Raw genomic sequence first — 16,550 nt, 5'->3', positions numbered from 1 at the left:
ATGGTCATGATTAACATGGTTTAACGACTGGGGTAAATTTTGTCATGTGACACTACATTTTTGCATTGATGCAAATTTACGTGAGTTTTTCATGACATTTGATGGATCAACATAGAGTTTATGTGCTAGAGTTAAACTGAAAAATATTATGTCTACACATTTTGACACAATTTTTGCGATCATTTGCATTTCCATCAGATTTATTTTGATGCGCTAAAACTTTTTCCGCCAAAAATCCTTGGATGGAAACGTAGTTACTGAAAAGCACAAGGCAGTTATATATGGTTCATTTAAAAAAGCAACATGCAAATTCAGTTTTGAGGATTCCTTTTATTTAACACTGACTGTATCCTTGTTCTTTGTGCAAATAAATGGATGTACCTGCTTTTCCCAGAGTAAGTTTCCTTGTATACTGTTTCCCAAAAAGCTGGTTGCATCTGACGGAAGGTTACTCTGGAACATTCTTAATCATATTGCAGTGAATATAATGTTTGTTTTAGACTGTGAAAGAGAGTTTTATTTGGAAAAGATAAGGTTTAAAACAGAGCACAGTAACATGGCCATCTGGAGCAAATACTGCTTGTAAATAAAATGCAAATTATAAAGTTTTTACTAGAGACACAGTTTAAGATAAGCAATGTGGGTGAAAAAGGTGTCTATCACTGTATGTCTAGACACAAATTTACATTCTGGATGACTAGTAAATAGCTACACAATGAACGTGTTTATATGCACCGAACGTGAAATATACATTAATGATAAGGAAAGGTTATAATGTTACTACTGAAAGTATTTCTAGGAGTGGTGGTGGCGTAGTGGGCTAAAGCACATAACTGGTAATCAGAAGGTTGCTGGTTTGATCCCCATAGCCAGCACCATTGTGTCCTTGAGCAAGGCACTTAACTCCAGGTTGCTCCGGGGAGATTGTCCCTGTAATAAGTGCACTGTAAGTCGCTTTGGATAAAAGTGTCTGCCAAATGCATAAAAATGTAAATGTAAAAATTCTAGAGAAAATCTAGCCTTTTTATATATAGTCTTCCTTTGCCCCACTGTTGATAGGTCAGCTTTCCATAATTCTATTCTTTTGGAAGAATAAGCTATAAAAGAGATGTAATACATAAACATTTTGGGAAACTGATGTGTTGTACAGTTTATTCCTCTATACATGGGAGCCATTTTGCTACGGTGGAAGCTTTTATTTGTAATGAAATTCTAATTAACGTCAGAATGAGTAGATGGAGTTAATAACCATGTGACCTGTTTAATGCAAATTAGAAAAGTTATCGGGAAAAGTCTTTGAGTAGGATATCATTCTGGACAAATCAACTGTCTGTGCAGCCTCTCCATATTTTGACAGTCCACTTGTAACTTTAGGAGTGATCACTCAAATAAAACCAAACGTCTTGAATACTTTGATGCAATACAATGATGCTTTGAGGAATTGTAAAGCGTAGAGGTAAGTTTGCACTTCTAAAGAGCTCTAAAGTCCTTGCAAATCTGTGTTCTTTGTATGTTGAGAGTGAACATGTCAACAAGCATTAGGGTGTTAACCCAGTAAGCTGTGCACATAAATTCAGTTTGTTTTGGCCTATTTGTTATTGTCTAGTTCTTGTAACTACAAAGATGGTATATGTGCATAATATTTCACATGAATAACTACGCTCTATTCCATGCACAGAAATTAATGGCACAAAATGAAGACGTCTAAAGGCATTATTCTACTTTTTCTGGGATTGTTTGTTAAGGTCGGTTACTATATCTGTAATTACAGAAATGGTTGTTCAGTTATACTGTATATAGTGGCCACGAACAGTATTTAGACACTTTTGGACACTCTCAGAAGATCTTAAGTTCAAACAACATATCCATTGTTTTATCATTTGAAAACGTGCAAACTGATTTTTGGTGAAATATTTTGCTTAAAAATTGTGCTATACAGTATATCATTAAAACAAATGCTTTTGGAATGATATTTTGTTATATGACACAATGATATTCAGACTGTATATTTTTGTTTGTGTCCAAATACTTTTTGGGGCTACTAAGTAATTACATACATGCACAAGATCTGTATAAATTAAAGTACTGGACACCTAACAGTGACTGCATGACTTTGCATTCTTTTGACAGGTTTCTGTGGCAGGTAGTGTATATTTCTTGTTCAACATCTACAATAATCTTTTGAATGAATAACAGTAATAATAATGATATATATATATATATATATATATATATATATATATATATATATATATATATATATATATATATATATATATATATATATATATATATATATATATATATAATGTGTGTTTGTGTGTGTTTCCAGAGAACTCAACACAGGTTTTCATGTTTGAGCTTGAAATAGAAGCATCAATATATAACAAAATAACAAGCCATCTTCTAAACTTCATTACAAATGTGGGTAACGCGACTGTATCCAACTTTAACTTTACCACAGGTATACAATCATTTTTATAATGCAAATTAAGTAACGCTGTGTGTCTAAGGAAAACATCTAACACACCATCCAAATATAAAAATATAATGTAAAGTTATAAATCATGTCTTTATTCATCTTATGGTCAATCACTGCATTAATTTGCATGGTTAATAATTAATCATTTTCACCAGGCCGTGGGCTTTTTGCATGAGAATAGAGTTTTATAAAAGATAAAAACTCAAATGTACTTTTTGTAGAGTGCACATTGAAGGCAAATGAAAAGAACTGCTCTTGCAACCCAGGATACACATGGACTTCAGACATATGCCAAAAGTACAAGTGCTGCAGCAACGATAACTGCACTCTTAATATTAACGAACCTGCTGTGTGTCTGTCTGACAAAAGAGGTAGTGTATACTTTGCTATTGGGTGTAATGCAAATAGTTACTTTAGTCTAATAACTTTTTTATTTGAAAAGTAGAGTAACAGATTTTAAAGTTTTGTATTTAGATTACATTTGCTGATTTTCAATTACATTTGGGTTGCCCAAAGTACTAAAAAAAAAATGTTATCTACGCTGAATCCTTTTAAACATGTATTAAACTCATACAGACAATGCATCTATTTGCGTTCTGTAACAGAGCATGCATGGACGAGGAGGAAATATACACTGTTGCCAGCTATATTAGTTACTGTAAAGCCTGATAACAGTAAGCTACTGCAGTTCTTGTGTACAGTAATTTACTGTACCTAATGTTCAAGCCAAATCTACACCCTTGCATCCTAAAGTCTCCTTTAAACTGTGTGGCTGTTCACATAAGATGCCTTCTTGTTCCCAAAACAGCAAGATGGAGCGCAATGCAATGGGAGCACACGTGCTCGAAACATTGAACCGCTTTAAATGTGATGTGATCTTAAAAACCCCCTCCAAGTTTTTAACCTTATTTACATGTCCATATGGTGTTTTTTTTTATATGCTAGAAGACATAACATGAGTGAAATCAGCAGTCAACGCCATGGCTGAGCGTTTTTGCCTTGGAGCTGTAGTTTACCAAAGACAGTCTCAAAAACACCTATTCAGACAGCCACGGGTTTCATACGTCAAAAACCTAAGCAGGGCTGGACTGGTAATCTGGCATACCGGACATTTTCCCGGTGGACCGACGCACTTTGGGGCCGATCAGGGGCAACCAGACGGGCTGGTGGGTAGGCTGCTAAAGGGCCGAATGGGCCGCGATGAGCTAAAATGAGCCGCCGCATTATGCAGAAAAGGACAGCGAACACCCCCAACAATTTTGGGCCAGTTGTTATGTAAAATCCCAGGCAGATTTCTCTTCCCAGTCCAGCACTGAACCTAAGGAACCAATCCCATCAACATGCGGGGTGGGGCGTTCCATATTAATAGCATAGGCACCGGCAAAGTAAGGTGTAGCTGCATATTGGTTATCGGATGCAAAGTTGTGAAAGGACAAATGGTGAGCCATCATGTAGTATCAAAGGATCTGAAAATCTGAGATAAATGGGTGCAGTTTATTTAGAAAAACAATGGTAATATCCATCCTAAGTTCACAGTCCTTTTCTGCATATCGCCGCGCCATTTTGTGGTCCGTACAGCATAACGTGGCAGCTCATTGTTGCTTATCGCGGCCCATTCGGCACGATTCGCTTGGTTCTCCCAATGGCCAATCTACCCCTGATCGGCCCAAAAGTGTGTTGGCCCACCGGGAAAATGCCCGGTATGCCAGATTACCAGTCCAGCCCTGTCTATGACTGAACACTTAAAAATAATGCAGAGCAGACGGAAAGCAAGAACGCGTCTTCAGTGAACAGCCCCTTTAATAACCTTTAATTCATGCTTCAATAACATTAAAGTTTTTCTAATTTCTCTATAAACATTTGACTTTAATAGTCGTCTTATTACAGCTTGTACTTACTAAATTTGATGTTTTCCATCAACTGTATTTAGGTACAGTTTGTTACTGTAATCATTAGATGAAAAGTAATTTAGTGTAATTCGAGGGCGTAGATTTGGCTTGAACATTGAACACAGAATCTACGGCCCTTATGTAATTAATAAGTGTTGTCAGTGCAATGCTGTATTATAGTCATATTTATGATACATTTTCTGTTATTTATTGTATAAACTACAGTAAGCATAAGCGTTTATGTGAAAAGTGTCTTTAGGGGATTTAGAAAGTAACTTTAAAGTAATTAGTAATGTGATTACCGTCCCTGAGAAGTATCAGTAATGTAATCTAAAAAATATTTAAGATATGTAATTATTGGTTGATCACTGTTGTTTGGTTTGTATCACATGACTGTCCCCTCAAACCCCACACCTTGTTTTCTCCAGTAAGCATCAGTGGAACAACCACTATGAATGAATATAAATACAATGATTTATTTGATGTAAACAAAACCCCAAAAGACCAGTTCTTCAATAAAACCACGGAAATAATGAATAAGGTATGTATTAATGAAAATCAACCAAATCGATTTGTCGGCAAATGCACTTTTAGGGGGGTTACTATCCCCTTTCTTACCACTGTTTCCCATGGCTTGCTCACTGGGAGGTTTTTAAAGCACTTTGTTTGTCTGTTTTTTGTAAAGCTTCTTTGGAACAATATCTGTAGTATCTACTTATATATACAAATAAAATTGAATTGAATTGCAGCATACAATGAACCGTCAGTCGTATGCTAGTATTCCTTTATGAACACAGACATTTACACTGTTCGTTTGTACCTGCCTCACAAGTGTTTTTTAATCTTTTAGCTCAAATCAAGTTTCAGCACTTTGCCATGGTTTGACTCTCTGGTTATCACGAATATAAGGTAATAATGATGATAAAAATCCACACTGGCAAATTATATTTCCTGGGTTCTTTGCTTGCAAACGGAGACCTTATTCTTCAATGTTCTTCCTCCATTTTTATTTGTAATTATAAAGGAGTGGCAGTGTGATTGTGGACTATACGGTGAAGTTGCTCGGTCCAGTTACTAACCTTACTCAGCTTGAGAATATAGCCAATAGCCTCTCTGGATCTAACATCGTGACAAAAGGTAACTTTTATGCTTGGGCTGTCAATCCATTCAAAATGTCATTGAATTAATTGTAGTATACATGAGACATGACATCATTTATCAATATTTGCTGGGAAAAGCTCCCAGATGAAGATAGCTCAAAGACATTAGCCTACTTATTTGTAGCAGACAATAACGCATTGATTACACATGACATAAAGTGTCTTTGGACGTCAATATATCATTCTGTTGTAGGTACATCTGACTTAAGGACCATTGTGATTGTTTCAAATAAAGGCAAAAACAAAAAGAAAGACAAAAAAAATATTATACTCAATTAATGCATTAAACAGACCTATTTTATTGATATAATATGCATTTTATCAATGCAGTTAAATGTACAAATATTCAGACATAATCTTATTTGAGAAAGATGTTTATTTAGAGTAAATGTTGTTTAGAATTGCACACTCAGATCCTCTTTCTTGTTATTTCATCAACAGGACTCGTGACTATTAATGTACCTCAGAATCAACCCATTGATATCGAGTCAAGCGTAAGTGTAAACTGTACACCTCAAGAAGACCTAGGACCTGTAACGTGGCTTTTGGTGGACACGCAGAATAAAACAACAAAAATAACAAATGGAGTAGAAGCTACTTTGCAAACTAATGCACAATTGACTGACACTGTTTATCTAACATCCATTTCAGGAAGTTGGAAAGGTATGTTCGATACAGAAAGAGTATCTTTTCACTCATCCTTAATATTTCCTTATTGAGTTTGATTCAGTTGAAGTCAACCTTTACGTGAAATATATATAGCCTAATTATCTATCTTCCCACGCTATCTGTCTCTTTGCTAACTGCAGGAACTTTTACATGTCAGTATACAAGAAACTCCATTCAACACATAGCAAGTGACCAGTTGGACATCGCACTATTACCGGATATACATGGCAAAAGTGAGCCACAATTTCCTGACTGTAGATCTTCAAACAAAATTTCTAAGGTTACCATTTTTTGTTCAATCACTGAAAGCGCAGAAAATTATATTGTTACATGGAAAAGCCCTGACCTCACTGATCTAACAAGTCAACAACCACGTAAGAATATTTTATACTATTTTTTACACACAACATATGTGACTGATAGATAAATGAAATAGTGATGTATTAATACACTTGGTGATCAACAATTGTCAAACTGTTGCTTTCTTAAGAGGTCAGAGGTGGCTTTATCTCTTACAAAGTGGATGCAACGATAGATTGTACGAAACCGGTAGAAGAGGTGAATGTCACGTGTATTTTCACTAACAACAGAGCCAAAATCAATCGAGACAGACAAAACACAGTGATAATCCCAATCATTAATGGTAAGTTTTGCCATTTTCCATCTACAAAATATATGTTGTGTATTTTATATCTCTAGAAATGTCACTTACTCACCAGCAATTTCAGCAATGAGCCCACAATATCTGACAGTTTGCTTGAACGTGTAGTTCACTTCAAAAATTAAAATTCATTCAAGTCATTATTTATTATAATCCTATCATTATTTATTTGTGTTGTTCCAAACCTTGATGACATCCATGGAACACAAAGGTGAATGTATTACGAATATCTTGGCTACTCTTTTCCCTATATGGAAAGTAAACGAGGACTGGGGCTGTCAAGCTCAAAAAGCGTGTAAAGACGTCATCCACTGAAAATGATATCTTGACATTTGGCCTAGCTCTCCTTGTGCATCGTTAGTGCGATGTCTGTTGTCCGTGAACGAATCATTCTTTTGCGTTGAATCTTTTCAATGAATCGATTGAAGAGCGTGAGTATATAATGACAACATTTTCATTTTGGGTTAAACTACATGACTGCAATATCAACATATGCACAGTTAGAGCATGATTATCATTATGAACTGGGCATCTTTAATGTTGGGTAGCAGCAATGCATTCTTTTGGATTCAGTTTTTCAAACAGATATGTATATATTTACAGTAACATAAAAAGTTATACTTTTTCATTCTTTCATATAGACAAATCATTATTCTGTGAAGCTGAAAAGAGCTGGCCAATCACAAAAAACACTTACCAAGCCATAATAGCTTGCGATTACTCCAGTACTGGTGAAAAACAGAGACTATGTGATGGGACATGGCAAAAAGAAATCTCTTTTTGTGTAAATCTGAATCTATATGATATTCAAAAGAATGTACAGGTATCATTATTTTGCATTCATTTACATATTTCTCACTGCTGGCCAGATGACCTTACTGTAGTATTAAACTCATGATCTCTTCAATAATAACAGGAACTAATCAAAGGACTTGGGATGATTAAGGAGGAAGCAAGCAAGATTTTCAACCAGTTACATCAAACAACCATTAATGAGAACATCATCTCCTATGCAAATATTAATGCATCTGTGAATATACTTGATGGCATGAATATTGTGACTCAAAAACAGTCAAATCAATGGAACGACACCGTCATACCTGTAAGTCTGTTTGTCTCTAGTTCTGTATTTCTAAAACGTCATATTTGAATACGGTGGTTCTACACTGGATTTGCTTCTGGAGCCAGATTTTAACATCAAGTTTATTGCACAACTGTAAAAAGTCAGAAATCAAACGTGAAAATATATTCAAATGTTCATCAAATGCAGAGGCCCAAATATGTGCAAAATAATCGCCAAGAAAGGCTGTAAATAGAAATGCTTTAAACAAAAACATTTACAATTGTCGACATTTACAAGTCACATGGAACGAGCACTGGGCATAACTAATATTGCATTAGTATTAAGAGTTTGACTGGATGCAGTCAACGACAAAAGATATGGAAGCCTTTTTTAAATGTTGACAAAACAAATTATTTTGCACAATTACATGGTTAGTGGGAATTTATGTGGCCAACTCTTTTTAAAGTACATCATTAAAGGATTAGTTCACCCAAAAATGAAAATTCGGTCATTGTTTACTCACCCCTGTGTTGTTATTACTTTTTCTTAACACAAAGGGAGAAATTGTGTAAAGATGTTTTGCTCAGTGATGTCATAAATGGCAGTTTATGGTGACCACATCTTCAAGCTTCCAAAGAACGCAAAAGTATAATTCAGAAGTCTAATAAATTATTCCATGAGTCTCATGATTGTTATGAAAGCATATGATAAGGTTTGGTGAGAAACAAACTGAACTCGAATGTATTATTTAGTAAACATTTTCACTGACCATTGATATCCTGTGCACGTTCACGATAGAACACAAGAGCAACAGTTCACGCAGTACCCTTGCGACATGGAGCGTTCAAGCATTGATTCGTTTTTTTATCTAAAAGCAGGTCCTCCACAGTAATAGTGACAGCGAAAGATAATCTTTTGAAAGCTTTTGGACCGGTGCCAGTTCTCAGTGGACGGAGTTAAATGTGCGATGTCAAAAATAGAAAACAAGACAATGTACTGTCGCTCATCAATGCTGGTTAGAACAAAAACTATATATACCGTTTGGAGGTGGGATGACTGTGGTTGCCTGTAGCCTCATTTTGGTTTCTGTTTATTTTCTGGGTACTCTAAAGTAAATGGTCTGCACTTATATAGCACCTTTTTAACCTTAGCGGTATTCAAAGTGCTTTACACTGTGACTCATTCACACATTCACACACTGCCATGCAAGGTGCTAGCCTGTCATTGGGAGCAACTTGGAATTCAGCGTCTTGCCCAAGAACACTTCGGCATGTGGAGTCGTGTGGGCCGGGAATCGACCCACTAACCCTGCGATTAGTGGACAACCCGCTCTACCATCTGAGCCACAGCCGCCCCTTAAAAAATAAGGCTGGGCATAGAAATGCATAAATTCTTCGACTGCAAACTCTTCAAACATGTTTAGTAAGTGTTTAGTGTTTTTTGTGCATCTGTGTTCTGTTGTCGCTATCAATGTGGAGGACCTGTTTTTAGATAAACAAAACAAATGTTTTCTTAAATTCTCCATGTCACGAGGAGGCTGCTCTCGTGCCCTATAATGAACACGCAGAGGAGATCAACAGTCAGTGAACATTTTCTCTAAATAATAGATCAGATTTCTTTTTTTTTTTTTCACACCAAACCGTATCGTATGCTTTCATAACAATCATGAGACTCATGGAATAATTTATTAGACTTCTGAATTATACTTTTGCATTCTTTGGAATCTTGAAGAGGTGGTCACCATAAACTGCCATTTATGACATCACTTTTGTTTTTACGATTTCTCCCTTTGTGTTAAGAATGAAAGTCATATAGGGTTATAACAACACATGGGTGAGTAAACAATGACTGAATTTACATTTTTGGGTGAAATATCCATTTAATTAAAAAATAATAATAATAATTCCACTTTTCTCTTTGTTTTTACATTTCAGGATTTTATCAAGTCTGCAAGTAATCTTTTGAATGTAACGGAACCCTGGCTAGAATATGAAAAGGATAATTACAACTTATCTATAAAATATCTACAGACTGTTGAGAGCACGATAAGGAACGCAAACATATCTAAGTCTTTCAATCTTACAGAAAATGTTAATCTAGCGCTCTGTTATATTAGCAATAACTGCAACATCTCCACTGCCAGCGTCACATCAAATGACAACATTGTAGCTGTTGAATTCAGGAACCTGGCTAAAATTTTACCAAGACCCCTGGAGGATAAAAGCAATTTATCAGATGCGCCCATCTTGTCGGTTATCAGTGCAAATCAAATAAATGGGACAGGTGTGTTTAATGTTATGCTGTCGTTCAGTTATGCGGATCGAAGACTTCGTAACCATAAAATGTTTTGTGTTTTCTGGGATGAAAATCTGATGGACTGGTCTGAGAAGGGGTGTTCATGGGGTGGTATGCAAAATCCAAACACCTGCACATGTGATCACAACACTTCATTTACCATGCTGATGTCCAAAAGTCCAGAGAGCCTTCCGTATATGGACGAACTGACATATGTTGGCTTGGGAATTTCAATCGTTTCACTTGTTCTGTGTTTACTGATCGAGTTTTTGGTATGGGATATGGTTGTAAAATCGAACGTCTCCAATTTTCGGCATATAGCATTAGTCAACATTTCCATATGCTTGCTGCTTGCATACATTGCATTTTTGGCATCTGCCAACCCAAAGAATACCCCAGCAAATTGGTGCGTGGTCCTCACAGTTTTCAAACATTTTAGTTTCCTGTCCGTCTTTTTCTGGATGCTGTGCTTGAGTTTTGTGCTGCTTCACCAAATAATCTTTGTCTTCAGTCAGCTACGGAAAAAGGTTTATGTGGGATTATCTATCACTCTTGGTTATGTATGCCCATTTCTGTCTGTGGCAATAACCGTTATTTCCTTTGATAATGGTAAGGATGGTGAATACTATTCAAATGAGACGTGCTGGCTAACATACAAGGGAGCACTCAAGGGATCCATCTTTGCCTTTGTTATTCCGGTTGGCACTATTGTGTTCATAAACATGTTCACACTTTTTGTGGTGATCACAAAGATAGTAACACCTACTGTATCAGAGGCAAAAGCTCGGGATGAAAAGGACGTGGCCAAAAGCATCTTGAAGACTTTAGTCTTCCTCTGCCCTGTCCTTGGGATCACATGGATCTTTGGATTGTTTGTGCTCATTATTGACCTTACAGCATATCCCTTATCCTACATTGTGAATTATGCATTTACATTGCTCAATACACTACAGGTGAGTTGAGCACCTACTCATTTGAAACATTATTTTCTTATATTCGTTGCACGTACATCAATTAAAAAGTCTTGCAACCAAACCATTTTATTCTATTGTATTTCAGGGCTTTTTCATATTGCTTACAAACTGCTTTGGAGAGAAAAAGGTAACAGCATTTAATAATGATGATTAATGCTAATTTCTAATTATGTTAATACACTTTTACATTTAATGCAATATGAACTAACAATAAACAACAGTATGTTTAATACATTAACATTAACCAAGATTAATAATGCATTTATTAATGTCAGTGAATGGAAACTTATTGTTACAATTATATTTGATCGATTTAAGTACTGGGAATTTAGTCTGAAAATATTCATATTTAGCTGCTTTCTTTTGCATTAGTTTGTTTGCTAGGTATTACGTGTTCTTAAACCAATTTCTTATGACATGATTGCAGTTGAAAGGAATATTCCGGGTTCAATACAAGTGAAGCTCAGTTGACAGCATGTGTGACGTAAATGGTCTGCACTTATATAGCGCCTTTTTAACCTTAGCGGTATTCAAACTGCTTTACACTGTGACTCATTCACCCATGCACACACACACTAATACACCAATGACGCCAGCGCTGCCATGCAAGGTGCTAACCTGCCATTGGGAGCAACTTGGGGTTCAGTGTCTTACCCAAGGACACTTCGGCATGTGGAGTCATGTGGGCTGGGAATCGCACTGCCAACCCTGCGATTAGTGGGCAACCTGCTCTACCACATGAGTGGTAGACCCCGCTCTACCCAATGGCAGGTTAGCACCTTGCATGGCAGCTCTGGCGTCATTGGTATATTAGTGTGTGTGTGTGAATGGGTGAATGAGTCACAGTGTTATGCAGTTTGAATACCGCTAAGGTTAAAAAGGCGCTATATAAGTGCAGACCATTTACCATTTATGCCACACATGCTGTCGACAAATTGATTCATTTCTATGCCCAGCCTTAAGGCTGGGCATATAAATGCATCAATTCTTCGACTGCAAACTCTTCAGACATGTTTAGTAATTTCTGTTCTCTGTTTTTTGTGCATCTGTGTTATGTTGTTGCTATCAGTGTGGAGGACCTGTTTTTAGATAAACAAAAAAGTAAAAAATAAATAATAAATAAACAAATTATTATTTATTTTTTTAAATTAAAAGCCGACACGCTCTACCACCTGAGCCACAGCCGCCCCCATTTTTTGATAACCACACATTTTTTTCGAATCATCTCTCCTTTTCTTAAAAACACAACAACAAAAATGGAGGATACAGTGAGGCACTTACTATGGAAGTGAACAGGGCCAGTTTGTAAACTTTAAAATACTCACCGTTTCAAAAGTACAGCCATAAGACGTAAACAATATGCGCGTTAACCTGATTTTAGTGTGATAAAATCGCTTAAAAATTAACCTTTTCTGTGTTTAGTTATAGCCAATTTTACAACTTGTTGATTAAATGACGATGCAATATCAAAACATCCTAAAACGACTGTAAAAACAACAACTTTACAGCTCAAATAATACATGAGTTTTAACAGAAGAATTAATGTTAGCGCTGTTATAAAATTATCAGCTTCACATTTCTGACTTTAAACCCTCCAAAAATTGGCCCCATTCACTTCCATTGTAAGTGTGTCACTGTAACCTTCATTTTTTCTTTTTTTAAAGAAAAGCTTGGAGGGACTAAATCATTTTTTTGTGGTAATTAACATGATGCAACAAATGCTGTCACTTGAACTTAGCTTGTACTGATCCTGGAATATTCCTTTAAAAACACTAAGATACTTGCCTGAGTATAACAGAAATGTCATTGTCCACAAAGGTCCGTGATGCACTTCTAAAGCGTTTCAAAGGCAAGGTTAGTATTTAGAATGGCAAATATACAATTTGACTGAAATCGTAATATAAAATGTATAATTCAAAAAGTAGATGTAATAACATAGTGGTAATTTTCTCTTTATTTTGCACATTAGCAATCTGTACAGTCCAAAAATGAAAGTTCAACAAAAGCAGTGTCCTCAGTGATGAAGAAATAATGATTGGACTTTAGATTTTCCAGGTAAGTGTCCAGGTTTTGTGCTGCTGTGAATATTTTTGTTATGCACCTACTGTATTTATTTATGTTGTTTTTATCCCAGATCTGGATATGACAAGTTAAGTCAATGCATGCTAATGTACCAAAGGACAAGAAGAGACAGAATACGAGGACAATTTTAGTTTTCACATTTGTGTCTTATATGTTTCATATGCAGATTGTTTTATCTATTAAACAATGAATTTTTGACATTTTTTAACATTAAACACTAAATAATAGATATTTTAGTTGAAATATACTGTGCGATACTGTACAAATATATCTATGTATTCAAGCATGGATACCTTCTTGTGTTAGTTTAGTATATTCCTAATGTATCTACTTTCTTTGCAAGGGTGAGAGATAGATTTTAGAGAGGGATTAAATATTTGATGCATGCATGTCTATGTTAATATACAGTTTATAGCCTACTCTGTATTACTTAAAACTTATTTTAAGACACGGCCTTAATTAAGTGCAAGTTATTCTTTTTTTTTTCATGTTGTAAACTAACATTTTTGGTGTGTACATTACTGCACACTTTCTCTGCTTGTTCACTATTTTAAAAAGTAATAATAATAAAAAAAAAAAAAGAGTGTGTCCATTCAGTTGTAATTTAGCTTTTATGTAACTTGTGTAACTTTAAATGGTAAAATAAAATCTGCTCTTTAATTGTTTTTTCCCTGTGTATTGCCCTCTTTTCTTTCCTGTTCCCATTCTTCATCAGTATCATTAAAGGACAGCCCATTTAACTTCACCATTTGATGATAGTTTCTGCTCTCAACCTCTGTCCTGAAAGTACAAAGAACAACAAGTTATTGAATATAATTTGAATTATTATTAAATACTATTATAAAACTGAATGCTACTAGATTAGATCAGATTATAATTTTAAATTTTAAGTACAGTAGAGTACACAGTACAGTATATGTACAAAACTTCACAATGAAAATGAACACAATCTTCATGTCCATAGATCTCGGCAATTCTCACAGGTAATCCCCAGAAGAGTCTTCCTTGTCTATAGGGAAATGGAGAGAATTCGGCGTCGCTGTACTACAAGTCGTCCATCCATTAGCCGTCCTCAAACATGCCCTCGCTCAGTTTTCAATCAGCATCCTAACCACCTCTGTTTGGCCTTAGACAAGATCACAATGTCCACATCACATTTCAAGACATAAATATTTAGAAAATTTCAAATGTAAAAATATACAAATTACAAATGTTTGTATATTGTGATAATATAGATGAAATTAATAGATTGAAAAGATTAATATATATATATACAGATTTTTAAGAATTCACTAGTTAATTTATCTTTAATTCATGGAAACATTAAATGTATTGAATTTTTATTATTTTTACTGAAAAACACATAAAACATTTTTTATTTAAGCCATCATAAATTATCGGCAAAACAGCAAATAATATTGTTATGTACTGTATAAATATACTTTTAAATAACATATTACTTTTGCGCATCACTGTTATGAGAATGAGAGTTTTTGCATTACAGTAATGAGAAGTTTGTGTGGGAGGTGTTCTTAACGGTCTTAATCTACTGAGACCCGAGTGCGACTGCTGTGTGCATTTTCCATTCCCTTTTGTTATTTGTAACTAGTAGCACTTATGAAATGTGAGAAGAAAAAAAAACTTTAAAGCAAATACTTTTCCTAAACATTAATGTCCAAATGTGGGACAGAGTTGTGAAATGTTACATAATAAGCTAGATAAAGTCATCAAATTGTTAATTATGTTCCTAGGAGTTTGGTTATTCATGTTTTTTAAATGTTACACTCATTACATCAGAAATTAGCATAATTAATTCTGATTCAAAGTAATGGCCAACATCATCCAGTCACGGCCAACCATGTTAAAATAAAATGATACATTATAAATTCTGAATCTCAGTACTGATGATCATTGTCCCATGTCTGCCAAACATTTGAGTGGTCCAAACATCATCAGCAGAAGAGTAAAAAAAAAGTTTTTTTTTTAAGAGTAAAAAACTATTTTTGAAGAGAGAATTGTTTTTTTTCTGAATAGAGAGAAAAAAAATTTGAAGAGAGAGAAAAAAAAAACATTTTGAAGAGAGGAAAAAAAATTTTGAAGAGAGAAAAAAAAAACCTTCAGGGCTTCCGTACATTAGCTATACAAGCTGGACATTTTTTGTTGTTTAGCGCAATGAGAGGTAAAGAATCACAATTAATGATTGTAAAATTTTGACACATTTTGTCAGATTTTAGTGCTGATTTGAAATATGTTCTTTGATCGTAATCTTGACCAACCATATTTGAGATTTTGGTCTTTCTCCATTCAAGTAGATAGGAGCTGCACTGGCATGACTGGAAATAGCCTCCTGAGAGCATTCCAAAGATGGCCGACAGTGGACTGACTTGCTAGATAGACTTTGGTAGTAGTCAGCTGTCAGGCTCGCACTGATGTGGGCTCAGCCGAAGGGTGCAAAGGGGGTGCTTGTGAGCACCCCTCTGATTGCTAAAATGTCAAATGGGACAACCTACGGTCTCATGGACTTCACAGGAATTGGAAACGAAGCCCGGGAGACCCCAATATTAGATTTTTGAAACTAGCTGCCCAAGCTTCCACTCTTCTGAAGTGGAAAGAAGAGGAGAAAAGAAGCATCACATGATTAACAATATACTACTGCATCCAATCAAACTAAATTAAGTACTTATATGTACTCTAACCTTTTTCACATCTTTCATCTTCCATGTCTTTATTTACATTTACATTTATGCATTTGGCATGTCACATTGAGGTTCAATAGTCTGATTATCTCCTGTAGAGCTCTCAAGGATCACCCTTGATATATCATTACATTTACATTTATGCATTTGGCAGACACTTTTATCCAAAGCTACTTACAGTGCACTTATTACAGGGACAATCCCCCCCGGAGCAACCTGGAGTTAAGTGCCTTGCTCAAGGGCACAATGGTGGTGGCCGTGGGGTTCGAACCAACGATCCGGACCCACTTTATATTACTACTATATACTTAACCATTTGATACAATTTACTTATTATGTACATACATGTTGTTGCATTGTAATTACATTTAAAGTACATGCATTAAATTACATTTGAAGTTACTCTGTTAACTCTAACCCCTAACCCTAACCCTACCCTTACGCCTAAACGTACCCATACCTCAGTAGCAGCAAATGTGGGAATTTTGCAAAACAACACGTAGTTACACAGTAAATACATATTCTTGTATGTATTTAATGTTAGTACATAGTAGTTAATGCTACCTAATATAAAGTGTA

At 35.4% G+C, this 16,550-nt stretch overlaps 1 protein-coding gene across 1 annotated transcript; it reads left to right on the top strand.

Annotated features, from left to right (window-relative positions):
• Window positions 1–2,335: 2,335 nt before the first annotated feature.
• Window positions 2,336–13,860, top strand: LOC127657233 (adhesion G-protein coupled receptor F1-like). The gene is made up of 15 exons (XM_052145932.1): window positions 2,336–2,464; window positions 2,704–2,853; window positions 4,800–4,912; window positions 5,222–5,280; window positions 5,396–5,508; window positions 5,973–6,194; window positions 6,341–6,574; window positions 6,691–6,843; window positions 7,503–7,684; window positions 7,778–7,963; window positions 9,859–11,172; window positions 11,279–11,320; window positions 13,012–13,047; window positions 13,163–13,248; window positions 13,328–13,860. The coding sequence occupies exons 1-14, from the start codon at window positions 2,353–2,355 to the stop codon at window positions 13,223–13,225; spliced, it is 2,979 nt and encodes a 992-aa protein (XP_052001892.1). The 5' UTR covers window positions 2,336–2,352; the 3' UTR covers window positions 13,226–13,248; window positions 13,328–13,860.
• Window positions 13,861–16,550: the final 2,690 nt, after the last annotated feature.

This window comes from Xyrauchen texanus, chromosome 16, assembly GCF_025860055.1.
Source record: "Xyrauchen texanus isolate HMW12.3.18 chromosome 16, RBS_HiC_50CHRs, whole genome shotgun sequence".
Lineage (NCBI taxonomy): Eukaryota > Metazoa > Chordata > Actinopteri > Cypriniformes > Catostomidae > Xyrauchen > Xyrauchen texanus.
This window is presented reverse-complemented; position numbering and strand designations above follow the sequence as displayed.

What these genes read in the sequence shown, in the direction of transcription:
- LOC127657233 (XM_052145932.1), top strand. Translation starts at nt 2,353, where the DNA reads ATGTTTGAGCTTGAAATAGAAGCATCAATATATAACAAAATAACAAGC. An exon ending in GGAACGACACCGTCATACCT is followed by an intron (nt 7,964 to 9,858) that starts GTAAGTCTGTTT and finishes TTTACATTTCAG; the next exon opens with GATTTTATCAAGTCTGCAAG. An exon ending in CATTGCTCAATACACTACAG is followed by an intron (nt 11,173 to 11,278) that starts GTGAGTTGAGCA and finishes ATTGTATTTCAG; the next exon opens with GGCTTTTTCATATTGCTTAC.